This window comes from Cygnus olor, chromosome 2 (assembly GCF_009769625.2).
Source record: "Cygnus olor isolate bCygOlo1 chromosome 2, bCygOlo1.pri.v2, whole genome shotgun sequence".
In the NCBI taxonomy this organism is placed as follows: domain Eukaryota; kingdom Metazoa; phylum Chordata; class Aves; order Anseriformes; family Anatidae; genus Cygnus; species Cygnus olor.
In genome coordinates, this window is record NC_049170.1 from 132,779,676 (window position 1) to 132,806,409 (window position 26,734).

A 26,734-nucleotide genomic window follows, 5' to 3' on the forward strand; every position below is an offset into this window, starting at 1 on the left:
CATCATTCTCCTGTGAATGCTTTCTATGCCCTGGATAAAGCCATGGCTCTGAGCCATTTTCCAAACTCTGTTTATTTCTCCTTTCCTTACCAAAGAAAGCGTCTTCGACATCAGGTGAGGTATTTCCATAAGTGAAATGAGCTTGATTATGCCTTTGGTTGGTCTGGCAGAAGCAAACATTGCATCTGAATTGCAAGTCCCTCAGAAAGTGTCCCATTGCTATAGCATATTAATTAGTACTGCTCCTTCTCTTCCAGTCTTTCATTTAGGAGACAAAATCCTCTTTTGGATGAACAGCACCTGCTTGCTTAGGTATTGAACAGGGCTACTGTGTTTTATTTATTCAGACAAGATTTTGAGGTAAACTGTATCCTGTGGTTGGGTATCAGCTTCAGACAAGTGTTTCTACAACTGCTGTGTGGGGTAAATTCTTTCACTTCTGGTCACACGTCATCCCACTGTATTTTTCTTCAGTTACAGGAAGGTGTGATGCAGGTACTTGTCTACTTTGCATACGTGATTTTATTAGTGTAACAGAAAACAAAGATTGCTGGTTTATATGCACTGGGATTGGATTCTACTTTTGATATTATGTATTTACAGATACAGCAGGGATAGGGAGCTGTCTGGCAGCTATCTTTCACAGCTAAAACATCAGCAGCATTCTTTAACAAAATCACTTTCCATGCTATGTCACTTGCTTTTTATTTGATTAAGTCCTCACATCATATGTGCTGTATTCCTGGACCATTCTATAAAGACAGTTTAAGAGAAGCCAAATTTAGTATTTATTCAGCCTGCCCTTACAGTTCACCTTGAAATCTCCTATCAATGCTCAAATCACTTCTACCTTCAAGAACAAAATCAGAACACTTGTAACAAATGCACAGCTTTGCTTCCGCAAGTAAAATCATGACTTTACTAATATTTTTTAGACTGAACCACTAATGCTGACGCTGAAATCTGCCATTTGCTTCAGTCGGTTTTGATTCAATTCCCTAGTCTTTTCATCTTACTTTTCCTTCTCTGATTCTCAAATCTTTATTTTTCTGATGAAATAGATATCAACTTGCTATGTCATACAGTGCTACCACTGAGTACTAATGCATGCAGACACGTTCACGAGTAAGCATTACCTGATGAAAACATACAGTAAGAGACTATTGGATTCCCTGCTTTTTTGCAGTCCTTTTATGTACTCACAGGTAAATAACTTCAGTGAGATTTTAAAAAGTGCTTAAGAGATGTAAGACTACTTTTATGGATGGCATCCTTAAATATTTCACACCTGAATAACTTCACCTCTAAAATGGGTATAATATAATTTCTTTTCAGAAGATACTGTGAGGATGTGTTCATTAGTAGCATATTGTTGTACTGCCGGTGCAGTACACATACTGTAGCCGGGTTCACAGAAATCCTGAAGTTTTTCATGAATGATATAGGTTGATTTTGTTGTACTCTCCCCTTCACTATTTCAGATGCCTGATGGCTCTCTAGACATGTAAGAAAAAAAAAAAATATTGAAATTATTGCAATGCAGCTTTGAATGCACTAGGAAAAACTGTTCTTCTTAGATGTTTAAAATTGTGGGCTTTTCTTAATTATAATGGCTTTTCTGTAACAGATGCATTTACTTTCTGGAGGAAGTGATGTTATTCAAGTTAGATGATAATGAATTTCTGAGCCAATGTCAGAAAAGAAAGATGAATATGAAGATAGGTCCTAAGGGATGCTAAGAGCATTTTATTGTGATTACCTTTTAATGTAGATAAAGCTACTACAAATTCTTCTTGCTCTACCTTTGATGATGAAACCTAAAGGAAACGAATAACAGCACCACAACATTAATGAAACAATATGATATGACTCTGTCTGGGGCTGACTCCAAGTACCTCCGTTGCTGATCCTAGCATTTGTTTGTCACTTACATGTGTAAGTCAGTGCCTTACATGTGGAGAAGGTGTGTGCAACAGGACCAGCTCACTGGAAGATGTAAATATGAAGACTTTTGCTGTCATCATGGCACTCCTTAATAGAAAAGATTGTGCAAAATGTCATGAAGAACAATGAAATGGAACACTAGGGAAAGCACTGACTTGCACTTTTTAGTGTGTAATACAAATCATGTCCATTACCTTTATAAATGGCTCCAAAAAGCACTCCTTGTATATCTGAAGTTGATTAAAAGTCTCTCTGAGCCATCAATAGACAAGCCTACTAAGCTGTCTCCCTATACAGAAAGAAAATAAGCTGTTCCAATTAGAATTTCATAAGCTCACAAATGTTTCTCTCTAGGAAGATAAGGTAGAAACCATTTGAAAAGGATTAATGTCTAAGCTTTCTGAATTAAAATTGCAACAGGTGTCAATTTTACATGCCTGTCCTTGCAAACAAATGTGTCATTATCCATTTGATTGATGACAGAGTAAAAGATTATATTTTCTTTTGTTTCAGAGTTCCTTTTTTTTTTTGAAAGTGAAAAGATATAATTTTCCATCCCATTGTTTCTAAATCAATTCCCAGTATTTTCTTATTTTATTTCTGTCTAAGAAAGATAGGAGGAACTACACTTTTTAAAGGACACTTTGGTTACGAGCACATCATTGTATCTTTAAAGGTGCTGATAGGTACACCTCTTATAATACTGTATAAGCTTCTAAGGTTTCACAAGTTTTAATCTTCTCTAAAGATACATAGAGAATATATAAAGATCTATATGAATCTTCTCAGAAGCAGATTCCTAAGAGAAGAGATCTTGTTCTACCTTCCTCTCAAACAGGGGATATCAACTTATGATTAACCTCAGAGCAAGAAGAATTTACTAAGCAAGAAGAATTTACTAATTAGGTTTAAATAAATCATTGTAGTTAACCTGAACAAAGTCAAAATTTAGCTATTTATTAACCCAGCAATGTAAGTAAGCTATGTGTGGAGACTTTATCCTCTAGCTGGTTGTGGGATGTAAAATATGACCAAATTAATTTATGTTCTGTATACTGTAGCTTCTCAAGCTCTTCCCTGTACCTCACCAATACAAGGGTTTTACAATTTTTACCATCTCTAAGCTGCAGTTTTTTATGTTCATTCTACTTTCCAGTGCTGATGGGCACATGCTGCATTTGAGCAACCTCCCTGAAACTATGTTGGAAACCTCCGTGGTGTGCAACACCTCTTGGCAGACCCCCAAACATTTATCTTGAGATATTATTTAGCTTGAGGTATGCAGTTTGAGATAGTATTTAGCAGGAGGCCGATATGGTTGTGGTACTGCTAACATGGAGTGACAAAGTCATGGGAGATTGTAGTCAAGGTGGCATTTGAAAGAAAACCTTTGAGCATTCAACAAAAATGTAGGGAGAAAGCCAACTATCACCATAACGATCACTGACTCCCCATCATCTGAAAAACAGCTGTTTTCCTGACCAAAATATAGATTGCCAAGTTGCCTAATGTGGCAAATGCTTGCTTTCATTTAGAGGCTGAAATATGCAGCCTCTATTCTGATTTGTCCCAATGCTTAACGACAGTCTATGAGATACTCAGCCTGAATTTCAGCCCGTTAGGCCTCACCAATGCTCCTTGTTGCCAGTGTTAGCAGAGGGTAATAGCTGTGGAGATTGGAGGACCGGCCTTCGGGTGTGCAGCTTTCCATAGAATCACAGAATCATTAAGGTTGGACAAGACCTCCAAGATCACCTGGTCCAACCATCCCCCCTACCACCAATGTCACCCACTAAATCATGTCCCTAAGCGCCAAGTCCAACCTTTCCATGAACACCCCCAAGGACGGTGACTCCACCACCTCCCTGAGCAACCTGTTCCAATATTTGACTACTCTTTCTGAGAAGAAGTGTCTTCTAATTTCCAACCAATTTCCTTGTAATTTCCTACTTTTTGGTAGGCCCTGCATACCCAAGCCACCCACGGGCTCAGCAGCCAGCAGATGCATGGTCTCGCACCCCATCTGGTGTAAGGCTCCCTGTGTACATGAGAATCGAACGGACAAAATCAAACTCGAATTTGACCAACTATAAGGAATAGGTTTATTTTGCAGCTGACAAAGGCTCGCTTTGCATAATGACATGGCTTTTCTCCGACTATGATACATCCCTTCAGGCATATAATTGTGTCTTTTGGGGTTGTTAATATGGGACCATGTGTGAAACCAGTTTGAGACGAAGCCCTGATGTGTGCCCACGCCGTTACCTCGCCCAAGCCCACAGCCATGGCTTCCTACCCCAGCCCCACCGCCCGCCGCCGCCTCCCCCCGTCAGGGCGATGCAGCCCCCTCAGGTCTGGCGGGGCGGGGCGCGCTGTGCACCGGAGTCCCCGAGACTCGCAGCGTCCCGCCGCCAGCCCCCTGCCTTGCGAAGGGGGGACGAATATCGCGTTTAAACCCACGCTCGTGGCTGGGCTGGGAGACGAAGGGCACAGCCCCGGGTCTCACCGAGCCGCCCCCGCCAGCAGCCCGGAACCGTCAGAGCCGCTCTCCCCGCCCCCGCCGCCCCCTGCCCGCCTCCGAGGGGGGGACATGAAGCGGCGGCCGTCTATAAAAAGCCCCCGCGGAGGGAGAGACGGGACCACCGTGCCGCCAGCGCCGCCGGGGGACCGAGGCAAACGACAGGCAGCGACACCATGGCCCAGTCCGTGTGGGGCTACGACAGCGACAACGGTGAGAGGGGGAGAGGGGGCTCCCTCGGGTTGAAACGCCCCGGGGGGGAGCCCGGAGGGCAGCCCCGGGGCTGGGGGTCATCGCCCCGCTGCGAGCCGGGGTCTGGCTGGGAGGTGTCGGTGACCTGCCCTTGTGTTTCCACCCAGGACCCGAGCGCTGGCATGAAAACTACCCTATGGCCAAAGGTGACAAGCAGTCACCCATCGAAATCAACAGCAAAGATGTGCGGCACGACTCTTCGCTCGCTCCTTGGCATGCCAGTTACGACCCCGGAGCAGCCAAAACCATCCTGAACAACGGGCGGACCTGCAGAGTTGTCTTTGATGACAGTTTTGATAGATCAGGTCAGCTTTTGCTTTGGCTTTTGGGGGTTGTCAGGAATTAAAGCTTACATAGTGCTTGTAATCAAAACACAGCCCACCGTAACTAGCCCACATGGAAGAAGTTATTTGGGTAGGTGAGGTGTGGTCCAGAGTTTATTTCTGTGCATCCTGCCTTTTTTAGGTTGAGCACAGGTTGGGCAGGGAGGCTGCAGCTGCATGGACACCCCTGTCACACAGATTCAATGGAAAAGGGAGACTGAGTAGCAGCCAGGTATTACTGCTAGCAGTTCCCTAAAGTAACCTTCTGCATGGACACCAAGTCCTCAGGTGTTGTGTAAAATGAGAGAATTTTATCCAGAAGGGTTTAATGTGCTGTATTAAATGCTTCGTAAGCACAAAACTTGCATGTTTTCACAGGCTTTGATCTAGATTTCTTCTGTTTGCTTCACATCCTCGACAGTCAGGTTGATGATTGCTCTGTTTAGCCATGTGGCTATTTCAGATTTTGAGATTCACAGTGTTCCAGTATATTTGAGCACTTAGACATTATGGTTATTTTTTCCAGGGAAGGTATCCAATCCACACTCAATTCTGTGTCTTAGGTATAACAGAGAAACTTGTACATCCTTGTCCTGGCTACTTTTTCTAGTTCTGCAGACATCTCTACTACATATATTAACATTAAATCACAAAAATCAGCCTTTGAATCTAGAACTTTTCTTGGCAAAAGTTACCTACATCATTTTGGTATGAGCAGCTACCCAAAACTGAGGTTTTACTGACTTTTCCAGGTTGGAGAAATGGATGTAGTCAAATCACAAATGCTGTTACTATTTCCCTTAAGAATTTGCAAATACTTACTTCCTTGAATGCAAAAGGAAGCAACCAATTAAAAACAACTTGCTACAGCACCTCTTGCTGCATAGGACATTTTTCTTGGCTTTTCTTGATGGTCATGGTCATACTTGTTTAAACAGTGATGGACAGTCACAGAAGCTACGTGAACTAGAGTAGTATTATCTGAAAACAAGCATGGCAATGTTATTTTTGATAGAACAAAGCAGGTAAACAGAGCCCAAAGCCTGAATGCCTATTTAAGCAAAATGCCAAAGATGGAATTTTTAACTGTGTAAACAGCAGAACTACAACTGTATGTTCAAAAGGGAAAAAATATAATTACAATTAAATGAAAAATCCCAACAGTTATCATCACTGCATATTCATGCAGTAATATTCAGTACATATTCTGCAGCACCAATAAAGCATTACACCTACATTAAGTATGCTGCATGCAGACTACATAGCTTAGTGATTGTGACTATCTACTTTGAGTGGTAATTCCAAAACTGTTCAGCAAGTTCTGGAAATGTTTAGATTCTTTTGACTCAACCTTTGACATTTGATAATGATTCTTTTCCCTCTGCTTTGTAGAAGCCACTTCAGAAAAGCCATGAAATGGCTTTGCTATTTAGTTGAGAGATCAGTCTTGCATCTCAAGTTAAATTTTTCAAAACTGGATTCCAGAGGTGTATTAGCTTATAGTTCTGAATACAAACAGGCAGCAGCAGTTAAAGTTAAAAGTAAATTCACATACCATATAATGTGAAGACATATCAAGAGTATGCAATATTGATATTGACTTTCTTCTAACAAGAAGGAAAACAAACTAATTAATGGAAAACAGTAACTTTCCGTTGCTTTTTTGTTGTTGTTGTTGTTTGTTTGTTTTTTTGCATCAGCTTTGATGGCATTTTTACTGTGATTCTGTTCTTACAAAGCTATATAATTAATGATATATATCAATGGTATATTGAAAGGTTACAATCACTCCTGTTTATTCTGATGAGTTCATTGTTTCCTTGGACTCCTCTGTTTACGATTATAGCTACATGTTATTTTTCCACATCTCACAGATGATAGAATCTAAACTATTTAGGACAAGGACCATCTCTTTATGTTTTTGTGCTTTAATATCAATTACTGTTATTTCTATATAGAAGCCTTAGAAAAATAATAAATTACACTTCTGTTTTAACATGGAATTCTTGTCCACAAGCATTACATAAAATCAATCCCATGACTTAAAAGCATATAAGGAATTAAATTGATTATGAACCTTTCTGGATGGATCTGATGTGTCTTCTTTGCAGATTCCTGAAGGCAGAAATGTTTAGAAAGAGGTGGCTCAGGAAGGTGTCTGCCCAGGGAATTGTGTTGGAGAAAGACCCTGATATGGTCAAGATGGGTGCAGCCCTTGGTGTAGCCCTTCCCGTAAATCATTTTCCCTCCCCATTATCTCTCTTGCTCCTCTGGACACCCAATGTGAGCTCCCTGCACCTAATTTTCTACAGGCTGCTGGGTAGTAGATTTGTCTGTTGGAATCAAATACAATGTTTAACAGCTCTAAAGAGCCACAGGAAAAAGAATTTCAGAAACACTTTTTTGGTCTAATCTCATGGAAAAATCTTTCAAGTTAAAAAGGTTTATGTTTGTGCTGGAGATATCTGTGGACCCTTATGGAGTGCTGTTTCCAAGCACTACACGGTATTTGATTTCTCAAAAGGGCCATTGGTAAGAAACCACTGATAAATGAGTTTCTAACTCTGATACTGATTTAGCTTATAAATGTAGGTTGAACACAAATTCAGCTCCTAAAGGAAAGTTCCTCCCTCACGCAAATTCCAGTGTAAAAGGGCAAGCAAATACTATCAAGAATTTGGGCCATAGAGTCTGTACCATTTTTCCTATATTCAGAAGTGAAACAAGAATAATAATCAAGTGATATATCTTCCACTGAGAGCTCTATACAGTATTGAGTTAGTTAGGATAATTTACTTATATATTAACAAAGTCAAAAAAGTAAGAGGAAGGCATGCCTAAAACCTGAAGCAGTGCCTCTGTCAATGGCTATGACACATGCCAACTTAAAAGAGAAACTGCAGAGTTAAACCTTCTGCTCTGTGCTTAGCACGTCTTTTATCTGTAGGTATTCCAACACACGTGATATCAAGAATTAATTTGACACCATTGGATACAAGAGGTTTTAAATATGTTAACTTTGAACTTCAAAGCTATTGTTAGAAGTTCAAACTTGAATGCTATTTAAGCAAGGTCTTCTGGCACTGCAGTTGTGAACTGCATTATCGGCTTTCTGTGTAAGGGAACACGTCTCATTGCTGCCTTAGGTAATGAATGAAAAAATACATTTGAGAGCTTATCCTCTAGGCAGTCCCTGCTGAAAAAAGTCCCCAAACCTAACAGAAAGAACAGGAGTGGTGTTTTGAGAGTCAGGGTTTATGCAAATTGCTGATGTGTGGTAAGCATTATTTGCCTAAGAACATTTTTTCTTTTTAGAAGCATCCAACCACGCTGTAACCATAGTTTGCTTACAGACTAGTTTGTAGGCTGGCGTTGATGGAGATTATCAATTGCAGTGCTGAGAGGTGGGCCGCTCACAGGAGCCTACAGGCTGCGCCAGCTGCACTTGCACTGGGGTTCCTCTGATGACCATGGCTCTGAGCATGTCATAGATGGGGTGAAATATGCAGCAGAGGTAGGACTGAGTTTTAACAGTAGTCTTCAGTACTAACTGGAATTTGGTTGTGCATCTGAACAGATTAACCATTCTCCCTTTTACAAGTATTTATTTTTTCTTTAAAATCTGTTTATTTCGTTTCTTTTTTCTCTAAAATCTGTCTATGAAACTTGTGAATATTCATCACTGTGCAGTGGAATATGTTGCACCTGCCAACAAACAGGTCTTTACAAATATATACTAACATGAAATTTGCTTCATTGAATGAGTTTTTGCTCTTTTTCTATAATGTTTTAAAAATCCTTGAGGCAAAGCGATATGTTATTTCCAAATAGAAAGCTCTGTTTTCTGCTGATGCTTTGTTGGCTGTTAATAATTTGTAGCATAACTTGAATTACTAAGTTAGTTTCAGGAAGCGTTATGAGTAGAAAAAAGTGCCGAAAAGTGCACTTGATAAGTTGAAGTTTAAAATTAGATCTACCTTAAAACTGATTCAGGCTGTTAAAGAGAGTATGTTCCAACTGCCAAACATGTGTGCTTTAAAATCTGTCTGCTTTCAAGAACTGTGGTAAACAGATTTTTTTTATATATAAACTACTATGCCATTGTTGTCCAGAGCTGCTAAAACTAATGGCTGGTTTAGGCCCTGAAGACATCAACAGGTAATAAATGTGACAGAATTCACTAGTGATGCTAGGCAATTACTAGCAAGTTCTTCCTTAATTTCTTTCCTCTGTCTTATCTGAGAATAGGTTCAAAATATATACCTATGTCCACAAAAGAAGACTGCAGCAGTGTTTTATGACCGTAAATCACCTATAACCTCGAGGTGCAGAGCTTACAGGGGCTCTGCCCACCCATCATAGGAGAAAATTCTGGTAGATATTTTACAGGGTCAGTGTGCACATGCGTTGCAGAAATGACTGTAGGTGATGCTTTGGGTTTTTTTTCCTCACATTCCTTAGCCACAGCCAAATTGCAATAGTATTCTACTTTCTGTGACTGACTACAGACAAATTCTGCTTCCTCAGGCTACTTTTTGGTTAGTTCAAGCACAGACTTTTTACTTTGCTTTTTTTTTTTCTTTTTGCAGTATTTGGGTATTTATAGACAAGAGAAGAATGCTTGGAATGTATGACATTTTGCCAAAATGTGGCCAAAGATACATGGCTACTCTACCTTTATCCTTAGCAATTATATCTTTATCCATAAGGGAAAAGAAACAGCATTACACAAGTTTGTATTCCAGGCAAGTTACTTTGCTGTTATTTAAAAAATAAATAAAATAGTTTAAAAGAAAAAGTTAAAAATTTGCATTCAAAATATGCACCAGACTCCTATTGTTTTGTATGGGACCATGTTCCAGACACTGCTTATTTTGAGACACTGCTGGTTGCAGTACTTGTAGCTATATACAGGAGATTTTCTGGAAGGAGATACAAAACTTAAAGTATATCCTGAAAATAAGCATTGTTGAAAGCAGAAATAAGAAGGAACTGCCAGGTTACAATCTCTACTCCTCTCCGGTATGATGTGCAGAGAGCAGTAAGAGTTAAAAAACAATAACAAATGTACTAGATAAAACCCAGAGTAAATCCCAGAGCTGATATCTGCATAACCTCAAGATCTACTGGAATGAAGTGCATGTCAGTAGGTGCTTTATGCACTGCATGTTTGCATGTCACATGCTTGGGTTGAACTGTGTATAGCCAAATTGTCTGATGAATTTTTAAAAGACATTGTGTGGTAAAGTCCATTTTCTTTCCTTTATGCTTCAATCAAATGCAAAGTGGTATATATAGAAAGTGCGAGCACGTGGAAGCATGGGAACATGAACTGGAGATACTTATGTGTAGTTTCCTTTTCATGTTCATTCCTTTACTTGCTGTCTAGTGGAAATTTTGTAATATGATGTAAGAGATCGTAAGACTGCACCTCTGGCAATCTCTTGCATTTATAACCAAGGTTTTATTGATTTTTAGTTACACATGGTACACTGGAATCCAAAACATGGCAATTTTGCTGGAGCTTTGAAACAACCTGATGGTGTGGCTGTTGTGGGCATTTTTCTGAAAGTAAGTGGCAAACATTCAGTTCTCAAATATTTTCTGTATTTACTGTCTTTTTACCTTTATTTTTCCCTACACTGTATCGTTTTACAGGAAAACATTCAAAGTGATGCACAGACTGAAGTCACATATGTCCTTGGGCCCTTCAGATTGCATGCACTGACCCATTCAGAGCAGACTTCTGCCACCATTTGTGACACCAGTGGCACATATCACAGGTGGTATTGAACAAAAGACACAGAACTTCACGCCTGGGACACCTGCTAACTTTGTCCCTGATAGCTGGTCAGCTCTGTGCTGTGATGTGTACTGAGTGAGGAGGACAGTCTGCATAGGAGGAGTGTTTCCTCCTGCCCTTTGTCTGCTAACAGGTATTATATCTACCTGTTAGCAGGATTATGTTGACTGATTCACTCCCTTGATCTCTTGATGATCCCTACATGAGCTGAGAATCAAAAGGAGTTTAAGGAACCTGCTCCAAAAGACCAAGTACTTGAAAGAATTGATGGTAAAAGGAGTTCACTGAACATCTTAACTTTGAAATACAGCAGGTTAATAAAAAATATTACAGTACTGATATTTTGCAATTGATTTTTTTTATGAACATAAATCAATCCTAGTTTCAAACCTGTATGTGGTCTAGGACACTCAGAAACACTTACATGCAAACAACCCAGTAGGATAAATTATGCAAACTTCAAATATATGGTTCTCATTGTACTCACAGGTGTGATCTTCAGGTTGAGCACAGTGTCAGATACATCCCTGCTAATTTGCATTCATACAAATGTAGCAAGTGGATATAATTAATTTTACAACAGTACCCCTGGACAGACTAAATCCAATGTCATTTTAATTCTGTTATACTGTGAACCAGCCTGACATTTTTTCTTGTAGTTGTTTTAAACTGATAGTGATAGAATTTCAGCACCTGTACAGATTCTCCCTTATGACTATGTAGAATCACAGAATGGTTTGCATTGGAAGGGACCTTAAAGGACATCTAGTTCCAACCCCCCTGACATGAGCAGGGACACCTTCCGCTAGACAATGTCCTTTGATTATTTTCCTTTGTCATCTTTTTTGGTCTATTCTGGATTAAAGCTTTGTCTTGTAAAGCACAACTTACAAAGTATAACATTATGTTCCTATTGACCATGCTAAGGTCAGCTAAAAAGTCTACAAAATAAAGTAGTATCGCTCTATCTTCCTTGGCCTTCTTTCATTTTTTTCTTGCTCTTTGACACAGGAGTCATTGTTCTGCTCTGGGTTTGTCTTGTTTCATGACTGGATTTTGAGTATTGCTAGAACAGAGATTGAATTATCTTCTGAATAATGGGAATTTAATTTGTTTTTGTAAAAAAGACGTCATTAAAAGCATGTCTTATGCATACTGTCTTTACTCGTAGATGCAGAGCCATGTCAAAGCTTTTGGTGGTGCTAAACATCATGAACACAAGCAATAGAATGACCCCATAGCTTTAGGAGTTCATGACATGATTCTCATCATATGTCTTTCACCAGATCTGATCTGACTGCATATGTACGGCAGGATATTCTGTGTCTGTAAGAGCTCCATATGTTCAGACTACCAGCACTTTGCTGAGTGCCCATCTCACAGCAGTTGTGGGTTGCTTCCAAACTAGGAGCCTAGTTCTGGACCCTGCGGCGTCTAGTTGACACTGGGTGCACAGTTTGTTGCTCAGACAGTGGGAGATGCCTTGTGGAGTCTTACAGCACACTTTTGATTTACTAAGCCAGTTACTTGAGTCTTCTATTTTGGACGTTCTTTTAACATACACAGTTTTGTGCCAGTCTGTATTGGATGCTCTAAGGGGTGTTGTCCATAGGTTCGTGCCCGGTGGGCCCCACCAATAAGCACACAGAGTTGGAATCCACACGGATGCCTTTTTTAATTAAATAATTAAGCTTGGGACTGCAAGGGTACTGCTGCCTAACTTGATGGATGTGATATACTTCTACATACCGTGGAACACGATGAAAATATACTATACTTGCGCTTTGCATACAGGTTGGAAAAACTCCCAAACCAGAAATGAAGAGAATTCTTGAAGAAATAGATAACATTAAGACCAAGGTATCAAAACTCTCCTCTCTTTCTTTTTTTTTTTTTTTTTTTTTGTGATAAAATGTAGCTGAAAAGCATCAGCAGTAGAAATCCAAAGTTGAGATTCATTCTTTTTAGCATCATTCTGGTACCTAACATTAGCACCGGAGGTGATAGATTGGACTGTGGAGCAGGACACTTTTTTTATTGAAGTAGGCATATAACTCTTCGCTTCTGTAATTATTCATGCTGTGGATGATATTTTGTCAATCCTTGCATGCATAGTTGATAATCTTATTGGCACTGCTGTGTGTAAATAAGCTAGTATACAAACACCAAGAAGAAATTAAAAGCTTTTTGAACTTGAGGTCAGAGGACAAAATGCATATCTAAGGACCAAAAGTCCATACCTATTACATACATAAAACTGCAGAAGGGAATCTATTTGCAGAGAATTATGATGCTACTTCTTAACATCATTATTTAACATAACCTAACTCCTAGGTCTACCTTACCATTCCACTTCATGAAAAGCCTCATGATTCTATCTAATGATGCTAAAACTCAGTTTTATATATGATGTTGAACATATCACCAGATCACTAGGACTCCAATTTTGCAAAGTTTATAAACATTTTCTTGCAAATTTAGCAGAATTTCTTTCATTACTTTAAGTATATAAATACTTAAAGCATGTAGGTTTGTAAATACTTACTGTCATTGATGTGAGGGTCTGATTCTAAAATCTGTTATCTTCTCACTTAGTCTTATTAATTTTGTTTCAACCTTAGCTTAGCTTTTCTTAGCTTTCATTATATTTCATTTTTTCTACTGAGGGAATTGAAGGTCAATTTTATGCCACCTACTTTGTCAATGATATCAATCTTAATATAGTTTGAGCTTCCTCTCGTAACCCTTTCGTCCCTTTTTGGCCATTTACCATGCAGAAGAGCTTTGCTACAGTTGAAAAAAGTTTATAAATGGCCCTTTGAAACACTGTGTCTCATATAATTATGACGAGGTGATAGTGATAACTACCCCATTACATCATATTCAGGACTGCCTCACAGGCAGAATTTATGACTTCTAACTGCAAAACAGAAAAAATAGAAGAAATCTGATTTCCTACAGATACTGTTTGTTTTGATTCTGAGAAAAGCAACAATTCTAGAAAAGCAGAGAAAGATAGGTCATGTGCAGTCGTACAGATCTTGTATTTTATTTCTTAAACCTTCTGTTTTTGTCATAACATACATCTTACTGAGACTTATTTTTCAGGATAGATTAATGGATGGTATCATCAGTGTATTTATCTCACATGCAGTCTCAATTGCTGTGATACATTACAGAAAGAGGAGTTTCTTGGACACTGTACTGTATTTACTGAAAAAGCACAGTTCTGTTTGAAGCTATTTGCAAACTCATCTTGAATTTACCGAATAATTTTGTCAGGAAGGCATTTGGAATCTTGATGCTATTCCTTCGGCTGGTATTTCGTGCAAGGATGTGTGGAAAAGATTTCAGTTCCTCCCATTACACTTTGTAGGGTAGTTCTCTGTTTCTATCTAGAGAAGATTCTCTATTAGAGGAGCAGGAATTTGGAAGAACAGATTTAGTTTTCCAGAATTGCTTCCTAAATTACCAGTAGAGAACTAAACTTTCTTGTTTAGTTCATGGTCACCTGCAGGGGAGACAAGAAAATCTCATTACACTCCTGTTGAGATACTTTCTTGAGTATGCCCTTTGGTAGAAAAGAAAACCCTTTTAGGAAATGTTGTCTGGTGTCTGCTGTTCTTCCTTGTCTGTTGATATTCACCTTTAGTAAAAGGCATTCAAAGTCCTGTACCCTTCCAGGGAGTATTTCAATTTTTGCTTTCTGTGTGAAGTGCCAACGAAAAGATTAAAAGTGTCACCATAGCAATGTAAGTAGAGAACAGGTTCAGGGGGAGAAAGATGCAGATTTTTATTCCTTGAGATAGAGAAGAAGGTTGAATCTTGGATAAGCACCTGGCCACTGTTCTATTGGATAAAAATGGTACCAGAACCTGCAGTGCCCTAACTTTTATCCCAAATGACCCCAAATAAAACAAATTTTGATAATCACTAATTAGTTTTGAGGGCACGGGGAATAGAAAAATATAGCAATGAATTTGCTTTGGTCCTGCACAATTCAGGTTGTAATTTCTCTTAATTTATTAATGGAGTCAAAATTTCAGTTGTTACTAATTTCAGGGCAGATACTTAACGAGACGAAAAGGAGGTTGATCTCTTGCATGAATCTTGATATTTAACTACTTCCCCTATAACATTGATGCTGGTGTCTTTCATGCTGTATATGCCTAGAATTACTTAAGAGATTTTTCATGTTTTTTAAGGGGAAAGAGGCTCCTTTTCAGCACTTCGATCCATCAATTCTTTTCCCCAAATCTCGGGACTACTGGACCTACCACGGTTCATTCACAACACCCCCCTGTGAGGAGTGCATCACTTGGATTCTCTTGAGGGAGCCCATTGAAGTCAGCCCAGACCAGGTAAACTCCAGCTAGTGCTGCTACTCCTTTACTAGTTCTCGACAGTCTCGCACCACGTCAGTGTAATGTTCTGCAAGCCATATGTTACCTTGCATTTTTTTATGAGGAGAGCTGAAGACTGTGAAAAATTGGCTACAAAAAGAGTTAAGCTGAATTGAACTGCAAAGCTGACCTTGAGAATTGGGCTGTCTTCCTAGACATGATCTGGAATAGCTTCAGCAGGAGTGTTTGTGGGATCTTGGAGACCTGTGTAGGCAGAATTGCCCCAGAGGCACAGAACTCAGTCCTCTCAGCAGCCTCGGTTCATTCTTTGTGCTTCAACATCAAGTGGCAAGTAAGAGTAATGTCTAGCAGGTTTAAGAAATTATTGGTGCAGGAAAATTACTGACCTCCTAAAAGTTGTCAGTGAGAAGAACCAAACTAGCTAGAACCTGTAAATCCTAATGATAATACAAATTAATGTATCGGTTGTACAATCAAATTCCTCATCTGCCTCAGTGTTTGTTCTAGGCATCAAGGGACTGTTTCCAGATGAATTTACACGTCCGCTTTTATTTTTCTTCCTTGCAGATGGCAAAGCTCCGTAGCCTTTCCAAGAATGGTGAAAACGAAGCCATGAACCCACTGGTTGATAACTGGCGTCCACTTCAGCCTGTGAAGGGCAGGATGGTGAGAGCCTCGTTCAAGTAAAGCTCTGTGGAGCCTGAGTTGAGAAAATCCCTGCATTCTAAAGCATAGTTAGTTTTTGCTCTCTTACTGCTTTTCCTCTGGATCAAGATCTGTGTTTCTCAGCTTAACATTCTGAGTGGTAAAACTGAATCTGATTTTTTAAAGCAGAAGAAGATACTCTATGCAATCACTAACCTTATGAAGGAAATGTGAAATACATGTATTCCTTGACCTCATGTTTTAGCATTTGTGATAGTGTTACTTCTCTGCCACGTGGTCTTGGAAGAAAAACGGGCTCAGTTCCAATACTTAAATGAATTTTAAAGGAAATGTGCTAAAGGCAGAAAAATGAACCAGTAGCTCAGGAAAGCAGAAATAACAGTGGGTCAAACAGTACATGAACAGGAGCTAAAATGCCTGCTCCTACAGCATCTTAGTAGATAACTTCCTCAGATGTCCCACATTGTGCAAGCATCCAAAGAGTAAACTCCTCTTTAATGTACCACATTTTTCTTTTCCTCTCTTGTTCATAGTTTGTTGTCCAGGATTCTGGGGATACAATCAGGCATGTTTGGCTTTTGTGGTGTGAAGACAAAAAGATATACCTTGCTGTCATGGCAGCATTTGCTGTCTTTGCCATGTCCTGCAGCTGCCCATTGATCTTTCCTTGATTTACTGCTACTGTTACTTCACCCATCCAGCCCTAAAGCATTGCTGGTATCAGGTTGCCTTGTATTAGTACAGCAGCTTTAGGATTGCTGGGGGGTGAAGTGCCTTGCTCCTGCTGCTCTACTGTTACCTCTCAGGATGATGGATTTATCTTTGATCCTCTGGCCTATTTTTTTTTTTGGCATCTTAGTCTACATATTAATGATTTCACCTATTAGGGATTTGGTTGCATATGGAGAGGGTCTTTGCTGATGACTCATGTCATTTGTCTTCCCTGCTACTAAAAAAATCCAGATTAAGTCTCCTAAGTGTTTGTTTACTGGGACTCTGCGTAGTTGGAGGCTCTAAGTGAAGTCTCTTTAGCGCTGTCACTTTCTGGGAGGCAGTTCAGCTGGCACATATGATCTGAGCAAAGAATGACTGGCAGACAGAAACATCTTCCCCTGTCCTTCACAATGCTAAAATGCTATCATTTCGGCATGCTCCCCAAACAGTGTAACACAACTACCATCTAGGTTAGCTCCGCATGCAGAATATGTGAGTAAATATCTGCTACGTAATATTGACCATTGGGATGACTTCTCAGCGTGGTACCAATCAGAAGACTGGGTAGTCAAAGTCATGGTGAGTAAAGTCTCCTGAAAATTAAGTTTGGGGATTATCTTCCTCTAACTCATGAATAGGTGGCAAAGAGAGTTCTAGAGATACTGCAACAAAACATGTTCACAGTGACGTACATAAGGAATATGTCAAAACTTGAAAAAATCAGGGGTACAAGTGGCTAGAAGAGGCATTTCCCAGTCACCCTTCACTATTTCACTTTTCATCTTTGCTAGAAAAAAATGTGCTCCAGCGGTGAAGTAAGGAACAGGCAATATTGGCTAAATTTTTGCTGTTATTACCAGCACAATTCAATGAGAATTCAGGGATAAAACTGAAGGTGGATTTTGATCCTTTATACTCACTTACAATTTTTCAAATAATTTTTGAATTCCCATTGAGAATTAATATTTCAGTTTACTAGAAGCTTATTTTGCTTAGTATGAAGCAATTTTATTTTAAAAACCAAGTTCGTGTCAGCAGAAACTGAGTATTGATTGAATCCTGTTTACAATTGTTTTGCCATTGACTTATTATCAGAAGGATCTGCTTTTGATTTTAGGAGTGCAGGCACTTGCAACAGCATTAATTTAAGAGTCTCTTAGATCTTTAACCTTTGAGTCTATACATCTCAACACATAAAATGTTTCTATAGAAAGCTCATAAACAACTTTTTCTATTATACTGTGTCTTACATGTAAAATTTATTGTTATATCCTTATGCAGTTGATCTTGGTGTTGAGAAAGTTTCTACGTAAATAACTGAGACAAGAATTTGAGTCTACCTACCTAAAAGGCATTGACTGTGATGTTTTAATTTCTTATTATTGGGGCAATAAAACAGGATTAGTTTGCCTGCACTTAAAATTAATGGCTTTTGTGTCTTCCGAGAACCAATAAACTGACTTACATAAGAAACTGATTTGTTCTGGTTTTATTGCTGATGCTGAGTGGTGATGGAAAGTAACAAGAACTTACTACAAAATCTTGCTACTGGTTTCTTTGATTCATTTGATTGTAATACAAGGATGGACAGCCATTCTAGTAACTACCTTTTCATCTGTTGTAGTTCGTTTTAATATCTCAACATGGTTCTGTGTATCCAGTCAAACAGATCCTCAAAAACATGAGACATCAGATAAAACACTTTTGCCTTTTATTTTTATTTTTTGCCTGGACTCAAATAATCTGTTATATTTTTCCCAAGTTCATGCATTCATGTATGATCTTGAATATCACTAACTTGAATATTAATTTTGGTTTTCTTGGAAGAAGCACATGCGCCAAGCACATGCATAGCTGAAATAGTTACGTCATTTTGAAATTTCTTTATTCATTTATACTTTCTTAAGCACACAAAGTAAACTTTTTAAAGTGAAATAATATCTTAATTGCCCTGGTACTATGCAGTTGCTCCCCACACATCAGATGTCCTTTACTTTATTTCAGTATTACCTGTACTGCTCTTGAGTGGCAGACTAGACAGAAGCATATCAACTACTGGCACAGTAGTTGTGGCTCCTACAGCAAACACATGCTTTGTATATTGGCTCACAAGGAAGTCCTGCCTGAAATATAGGTTATTCCCCTGTGCATTTGCTCTCATTCTATTCTGTCTTCAAACTATTACTCCTCAGATTTACTAACTTTATTGCAAATATGCTTTAGACTTTGCATTTGTCTCAAAGAATAAAGAGTGCATAGTTCTGTACCATTGCCTTTCTCCCTTTGATGGATTGCATAGTTGGTATTGATAACACTGGTTAACAAAATAAGAATATGTTTTGTGGACTACAATCCTGCTGTCTTTTCTACCTTAAATAGAGAAAAAAGCCTCTGGACACACAAATTTTAAAAAGTGTAAAAAAAAATATCCTAATCAGTACGGTGCAGTAAATCCTTGATTACTTTTATGCATATAATGCATTAATTTCAGCAGTCCAGAGAAATTACTGAAATAAATTACCATCTATTAGGTTTTGAGAGACATTGAAGGACCTTGCAGCATCCCACACCTCACAAGAGCAATTGCTAGAGAATTAGAAGTTATTCCTGCAGTTTCAAAGCTTTTTTACTAGCTGAAATAATTTCCCAAAAGCTGTGGCTGTTTTTCAGTTGGGTGTAAATTCATAACTGTACCATAAATTCCTGGTATGACCATTGATATACAAGCAGCTATGGTTATGCATTTCCACTACAAAATGAAAAAGAATATATATTATTTTTACTGTATCTCTAAGAGAGAGTCCTGCATGCACTTGCTCATATTTATCTTCTGAGTAATCAGAGTTAAAGAACGCTCATTTTGTCAGTTTAACAAAATAAATCAATCTGTTTCTTCCTGAGGCCTTTTGTCCCCAGTAAATTTATCTATATCGTATGTGTTCCACCTCATCTATCTGCCTTTCTTCTCCATGAATTTTCCAATTTATCTTTGTATATATTCAGTATAAAGCATGCATTCAGGAATTATTTTTATTTCCAAAAATGAGAATTTGATAGAATATATTATAACACTTTCCCATAAAAAGTACAGCTCATGTACAGCTAATGATGAATTACAGAACAAATCTGACTCACCTTGTCTTTAAGAATACATTTTATAAGTGTCTTCAGTCTAGGGCTGCTGTACAGATCATCAGTATGATCTGCAAAAAAGTGCAATAAATGAAATGGACCATCTCAGGGTTATTTGTGAGGGAGAGACAGAAAGATTGTAAAGTTTTATGTTTATTAAAATTCAGATTAGAATACAGATAGAGATCATGTGATATTAAAAAAAATGACATTACAAAAGGAATATTATTATGGTAATTTTTGACTTTCTAAATTTGGGACTGGACAGCAAAATACTTGTATGAATATGCAGAACCCACTTAATCCTGTATGTAACAAATGCCAGATTTCTTTATCAGTTAATCATGATGGGATAATGTTCTATGCAATTACAGTGAGTAAATGTGCTTGTCATTTAAATTAATCTTGCATGGATTATTGCAATTTGCTTCCATTCAAATTACAAAGAAGAACAAATGAAAACGCATCTTCAAAGATTTTAATATCAAAAAGGCAAGATTTCAGTATTTGTGTCAGGACAAGTTAACTGAATGGAAACGTCCATGCACTTAAATGAGGAAAAGACTTGCTATTCCGTAATCAAAAATGCTTAGCAAGAGCATAGCCAGCAGGTTGAGAGGAGTGGTAGCATCCTTCTCTTCAGCAGCTGTGAGGCTGCTTCTGGAGTACTGGGTCCAGTTTTTGACTCCCAGATAAAGAGATGACATCAACAGAGTGTTCTAAGTCCAACGGAAGGTCAGTTCAGGGGGCTGGAGCACAACATGTTGCATCCTGATGCTGAGAGCTGGGTTGTTACAACTTGAGAAGGTTGAGGAGACACCTTACAACAATCTGGAGGAAAGGGGAGAAAAGTTAGACACATCCCAAAAATGCACAGGGAGAAGATGAGAAGTGGCAAAATCTGGAACATGGAGAATTTTTAGATATAATGTGAAAAGAAAAAAAAAAAAAAAAAAGCAGAAAGGTGGTCAAATATTTACATCTATAAACCAAAGAGGCAGTGGCATCTCAGTTTGGAGATGCTCAGACCTTGACTGCACATGTTGTTGAGCAACATGCTCTAACTGGACCTGCTGGGAGCAGGAGGTTCCTGCTCCTGCTCCTTCACTGAAGGTGTCAACTCCATCAATTGTTCTTAGGCATGAAAGCAAAACGGTGCCACACTAATTTATTCTATTGACTTAAAGTTATGAAGAGAGAAGAATTACAAGAAGTGGAGGAGGCCTCACGAAAAGTCTAGGGAGAGTAGGGGACCGGATTGCTGGAAGATTTCAGCATTTTCAGAATTCATGGTAGGCTGCAGAAGAGTGGTGATGGAAGATGGAAGAGGAGAAAGAGAAGAGCCTCTGAACAAATAAGCATTGCAGAGCAGCTAAGCAATGGCAATTTTTTGCAAGTGAAAGCAAATAAACTGCCTTCCATGAGGTGAGAGCTTGCACACGTTTGGGCTAATAATTAATATCAGCTACTCTATATTAACCATTTACATACAGGCTTTTACTCCTTGACACAGTAATTTGCTTGCTTCCATTTGTTACCAAAAAGAGGCAAGCTATGTAACCATTGCTGCACAAAAGCCTGTCCACTGGAACTGGCTTGCAGGAACATTTTCATGAAGCCTCCAGTTCTGGGCTCCAGCACTGACTCACTGCATGTTCAGCAGCAGACATTGCAGGACCTATCGTGGAGGTGAGTAACCAAATGCAGGTGTTAGGAATTAGAAAAAGGAGAGTCTACTGTCTCTCTATTCCTTAAACTGAGCACCATCAAAAGGCTCTGAACCCCCAAAGTGAGGCTCGTGACACAAAGCAGAACAATAGGTTTTGTTTGCTTGTTTGTGTTTTAATAGACAAAATTCAGGTATACTAAAGGCAGAGTAGAAACGTGAGTATCTCAAACAGTCTGTTAGGAAGATACTCCCTTCAGGCTTTCTCTGAGCCAGGAAATGTCTGTATGATATGCTAGGCTGCAAAAAATACCACACAGTCCTGTGTGAGTCCCTTTGTAGCCTCTTTCCTCTGAAGTCCGGCCGTGCCTCTCCTCATCGCTCCCCACAGGACTGCACTGGTATGGCTTCCTGGGTGCTGTGGGCCTCTTGGCAGAGCTGCTTCCTTTGACGTGACCCACTTGGTCTCAGGGAAAGCGTTATTTCCAGAGGCAATGTGAAGCAGCCAGAGCAAGTAAAACGGGCAGTCTGGAGAAGATCCAGCTATGGATATGGTACCCAAAAGAAGTAACTGAATACTTTATGTACCTCTCAATACATATATACAAGAGAATGGGTTTTCAGCATTGGTACAGTATTAACTTTGTACCCTATTTTCTATCTTACCAAAGCCTGTTTTTCTGAGTGTAGCTCTCCCACAACCAGTATACCATTAACAAAAGGGCAAAATATTGCCGTATTTTCTTTAATTACACAATGTGCTTCCTTATCATCATTATTTAGAACTCCTTTCAAGTTTCTTGCTAGACTTTCTAATGTTCAGTTTTCATAGCCCACATGGTGGAGCCAGTTCCCCAACATTCACAGTGTCTGATACTGCTTGTAAATAACAGGAGGCCTGAGCTACAATGTGGTCTAGATTTCCTCTGGTCCATCAGGAGTAATGAAATAAGCATTGAAACAAAGGTATTGAACAAAAAAGGTCCAAGCATCCTAAAATTTTCTGGGGAATGTAGGATCATCATACCATCTACCTTCATCAGTGAAATTATACTTTTGTCTACAACAGTCACTCTTCCTCCATCTAGCCAAAGTGGGGCTCATTTCATGCAATGATGGTGGTGGTATATTCATGTAAAAACAGCTGATCATCTGAACATAACCGATGTGTTAATAACGGGTAGAACGTGGGGTAAGAGCATGCTATACAGTAATAGATACCATACACCCATGGCTGAGTTAAATTCCACATCCGATATTTTGATCTTTACTTCCTGCGTAGGCCAGTCCTCATTTCTGTCATTCCTGCCACTAGCATGTCCCCCATACAGTGTCCAAGGAGCTGGTCATTCTCAAAGCCTCACATGCAGCACCTGGAGGACTCCCAAAATAACAGAGATACAGGCTGCTTTCTCCTCACCTAACTTCCCACTAAACACACCCTGACCCTGGACATGCCCCCTCAGGCAGAGAGGGGTACGTATGTGTTTATGTCTAACAAGGAGATGAATTCTTGGGCTATATGCTGCCTCTGGTTTACTCTGCGGTTTGATTACTTTGGATACAGAGGGCCACAGACCAAACCCTTCGCTGAGCGGTGCTTGCAGTTGAGTATCCTTTACCCCTATTGATTTCAAATAATTACAGAGAGTACCAACCTTTATAATGAGTTCTCTCATCCATAATTTCCATATACCAAAGGTGAGCCAACAACACCAACAACTTCGCATTAGGCTGATGGTTGGTTGCATTAGTCAGTCGCCTGCAGAACAAAAGAGAAGTGATCCTTCCACTCTGCTCGGTGTTGGTGCGGCCCCACCTGTAGTACTGTGCCCAGTCCTGGGCCCTCCCGTACAACAGGGACATGGATGTGCCAGAGAGTCCAAGGAAGGGTCACCAAGGTGGTGAAGGGCCTGGAGCACCTCTCCTGTGAGGAGAGGCTGAGAGACTGTTCAGCCTGGAGAAGGGTTGGCTCAGGGGGAATCTCATCAATGTCCATAAATACCTGAAAGGAGGGTGCAGGGCAGAGCCATGCTCTTCTCAGTGGTGCCCAGTGACAGAACAAGAGGCCATGGGCACACACTGGAACACAGGAGGCTCCTTCTGAACACCAGGAAGCACTTTTTCAATGTGAAGGTGACTGGGGTGCCCACAGGTTGTGGAGTTTCCCTTGGAGATCTTCAAAAGCTGCCTGGACACGGTTCTGGGCAACCTGCTCCAGGTGTCCCTGCTTGAGCAGGGGGTTGGACCAGATGGCCTCCAGAGGGCCCTTCCAAACTCAGCTTTTGATTCTGTGTGATTCTGATGGCGGAATAAGAGCTAGAAGAACAACAGACAAATTCATCACAGTGCCCATGTTGCTTCTGTGTCCTGTTGGTGACTGTAAGGCTGGCCGCCTATATCCAGAAAAGGGTGTTCATTTCAGAAATTTTACTTCAGGATTTTAAACTTCTGGTGTCATGACACAGAAAAGGGAAAGGCATAGCATGAGAGGAAGCTTCCATGCTCAGTTCAAGGAAAAAATGACTGCTTGAGACTAAAAGAAATCTGAAAGGTAAGGCAAATGCTTCTTTCCATTGTACAAGTTTTATGTTTGTTTAGAAGGGAAGCAAATGGCTGCAGTCCTTGCAAAGAATTTTGTACGTGATTAGTTGCTAAGAATTGCACAATCCAAGGAAATAAAGGAGAAAAGATAGCACTAGGATCTCCCAGAAGGGAGTTACTGTGGACAGCTTTATGGCAAAGTGTGCTAAGATGAAGGTGTTCAATTTGACTCAGAATGGTTTTCCTTACCTTGACAAGTGTGTAATCAGTACTTGATGACTGGAATCTCAGTCCAGCACTATTCAGACCTGTAAATCAGACCTGTATTGCTGTACCACATAAAGACCATTCATAATACTAAACTCCCACCATAGTCATGTTTAAATAAACCCCAAAAGTGATCTGTCTGTTGATTCTTGGCATTCAGTGGAATGAATCCCTCCTCAGTGAAGAAACATCACAGATATTAGGCACTGAATACATTCATTTGTCAAATTATAGAGCTTAGCTTTAAAAGCCAGCTATGTTAACAGCATCCTTGAAATAATCTGATTATTATATAAAAACTATAGTGGTGTTTGAGAGAGGAGAGAAAGAGCAAGCAAGAGAGAAATAATGTATTGATATATTTGCCAGATGGGGTGTGTGAATGTAGTTCAGATCACAAACAAAAGATGTTTGGTGAAGGCGGTGAAATTCTTTGCCACTCTAGCCATTGTTGTACACCTGGTGGGGCACACAAATATTTGGCAGCCACTGTACTTTTCATTCAGCAGAGGTGTGGATAGGCCATTACACCAGCTTACCGTGGTTTCTATAGCTAGAGGTGGTTCTCCTACACACTTTTTTCTATTTTCTGGAAATGACAGAGGTGACAGAAGCAACAATATTCAGCTAATAAAAAGATCTAAGGTCTTCTAAGGGAGCTGAAATAGTTTTGTGAGAGAAGGGAATGGAGATACAGGTAATGGAGCAACTTGGAGAAACTTGAAAAGGCTAAAAAGGAGAAATGCTGCATGAGAGAGACTGTCCCAGCCTCATCCACAAGCTCACACCCCTCTCACACATCTTACATCTCCCACACTTTGCTTTCAAAGTTCCTTGCACTGTTTTGATTATTGCTGGCTGCTGTCAGACCCTCCTCCTACTTCTGAGCCATTCAGAGAGAAGATCCTAGCCCCCATCCACAGATCCTGTTTTGGATCTTGAATAGGAAATTGGTGACAGCTTGAAGGATACTCTACCTGGAGCTTCACGAAGTCTAACAGCTATTCACCTACATGACAGGGAAGACAGCTGGATGAAATTCTGAGAAGAAAAGGTGTAGGTGGGAAAAATATCAATGAGAGAAACTGAAACGTCTTTCTCTTGGTATTAAAAGCTCCTTGTAGATGGCTCATCCCATGCCACTGATTTGAAATGTAATCTACCCATTGGTTCACTTCACCATGTACTGATAGAATCATGGAGCAATTAACATCACTAATAATGTTTGTTGCTCAGCTTCATCAGTGGTACTGATCTTCATGCCAGGACCTGCAGTATGCAGGGGCCCCATGAGCAGTCTGCAGTCAACCTAATACGGCCTGCTACCTAATACGGACCAGCTACCTGTTACATGCCCTCGTTAAAGGCAACTGAATCCTGCAAACTGCAAGACAGAAGGGATTTCTCCTCCCCAGGCTGTTTGCTGCTGTTCCCATCAGGTATCCAGGCCATAATGAGGCTGGGTTACGTGCACCCATGTGCACACACACACACACATTAGACAGAGCAGCCTCTGCCAGCACCCAGAAAAACACCAACAGCACTCCCATAAACATGACCACAAGGGATTGAGCTCACTTGCTGATGTATACACAGCCTCACGCTTCATCCACATGCACACACATTTGTAGGTCCCTCAAAACCTAGACCAGGCTGTAAATTCGACCAGGCTGTAAATTCGTCCAGGCTTCCTGCCCAGCCCCAGGCTATCTTTATCCAGCTCTGACCTTGGATATTCTCAGGTGCAGCTCTCCTCCTGCTCGCTGGCTAGTCCAGCTTGATGTGCACTACTGAATCATGCACAAACCCTCCCACACAGAATAAGGAGGAAAGTCACAGTAAAGATTTTAAAATAGAGTTTAATATAAAAATAATGTTGTATTTATATTAATGAATACTCCCTACTTTGATACTTGGGCTATAAGATCCTGCATTTAAATAAATGTTGATAGCTACAGACTGGTAGCCATTTCTTTCTAAAAATCTCATATTTTGCCTGCATGTTTACATAATGCAAAGCCTCTGCATATAAGTGCTTTTTTTCTTCCATAGGCTCAGTAAAGTCCAGCTAGGATATGTAATTCCATTCTTAAAGTCCCAAAGAATCCTATCACAAGGTAAGAGGAGTTACGGATGAGAATCTCTCAATGATAAGCACTACATTAGTTGCTGATCTGAGTAATTATGAGACCAGGACTGAAGGATGCATTGCCCCGCATGTCAGTGAGAGGCTGTCTAACTAGCTCTTTCAGCCTACATATCCCTTTTCTCTCTGCACATGATGTCTCAATCATCCTGCATGGTAATGAAAATTTCTCTGCTGAATTAAAAAACAAAGACACTCCATTAAAAATTCACTTCTTTCAGAGAACAGTGATGGCTTTTTTTTTTTTCCCTTAACACTGCAGGCTTCGAGCCATTAAACACTAATTTAATAGCTCCCACGGTGTTGTGCATTGTCTGTGTAATAAATCTCTGTAGGAGAAAGAATATAATCAAGGAACAATTTTTCTTGTCAGACATCATAGAGCAATGGATGGC

At 39.8% G+C, this 26,734-nt stretch overlaps 1 protein-coding gene across 2 annotated transcripts; it reads left to right on the forward strand.

Moving 5' to 3' along the window:
- Positions 1-4,534: 4,534 nt before the first annotated feature.
- On the forward strand, positions 4,535-18,044 carry LOC121064562 (carbonic anhydrase 3-like). Of its 2 annotated transcripts, XM_040546227.1 has the most exons (7): positions 4,535-4,675; positions 4,822-5,019; positions 8,433-8,551; positions 10,516-10,608; positions 12,635-12,700; positions 15,046-15,201; positions 15,772-18,044. In XM_040546227.1, exons 1-7 carry the CDS (start codon positions 4,639-4,641, stop codon positions 15,889-15,891), a joined length of 789 nt encoding a protein of 262 aa, XP_040402161.1. In that variant the 5' UTR covers positions 4,535-4,638; the 3' UTR covers positions 15,892-18,044. The 2 variants fall into 2 exon arrangements, with proteins under 2 accessions (XP_040402161.1, XP_040402162.1); XM_040546228.1 differs by lacking the exons at positions 4,535-4,675; positions 8,433-8,551 and having other exon boundaries at positions 4,911-5,019.
- Positions 18,045-26,734: the final 8,690 nt, after the last annotated feature.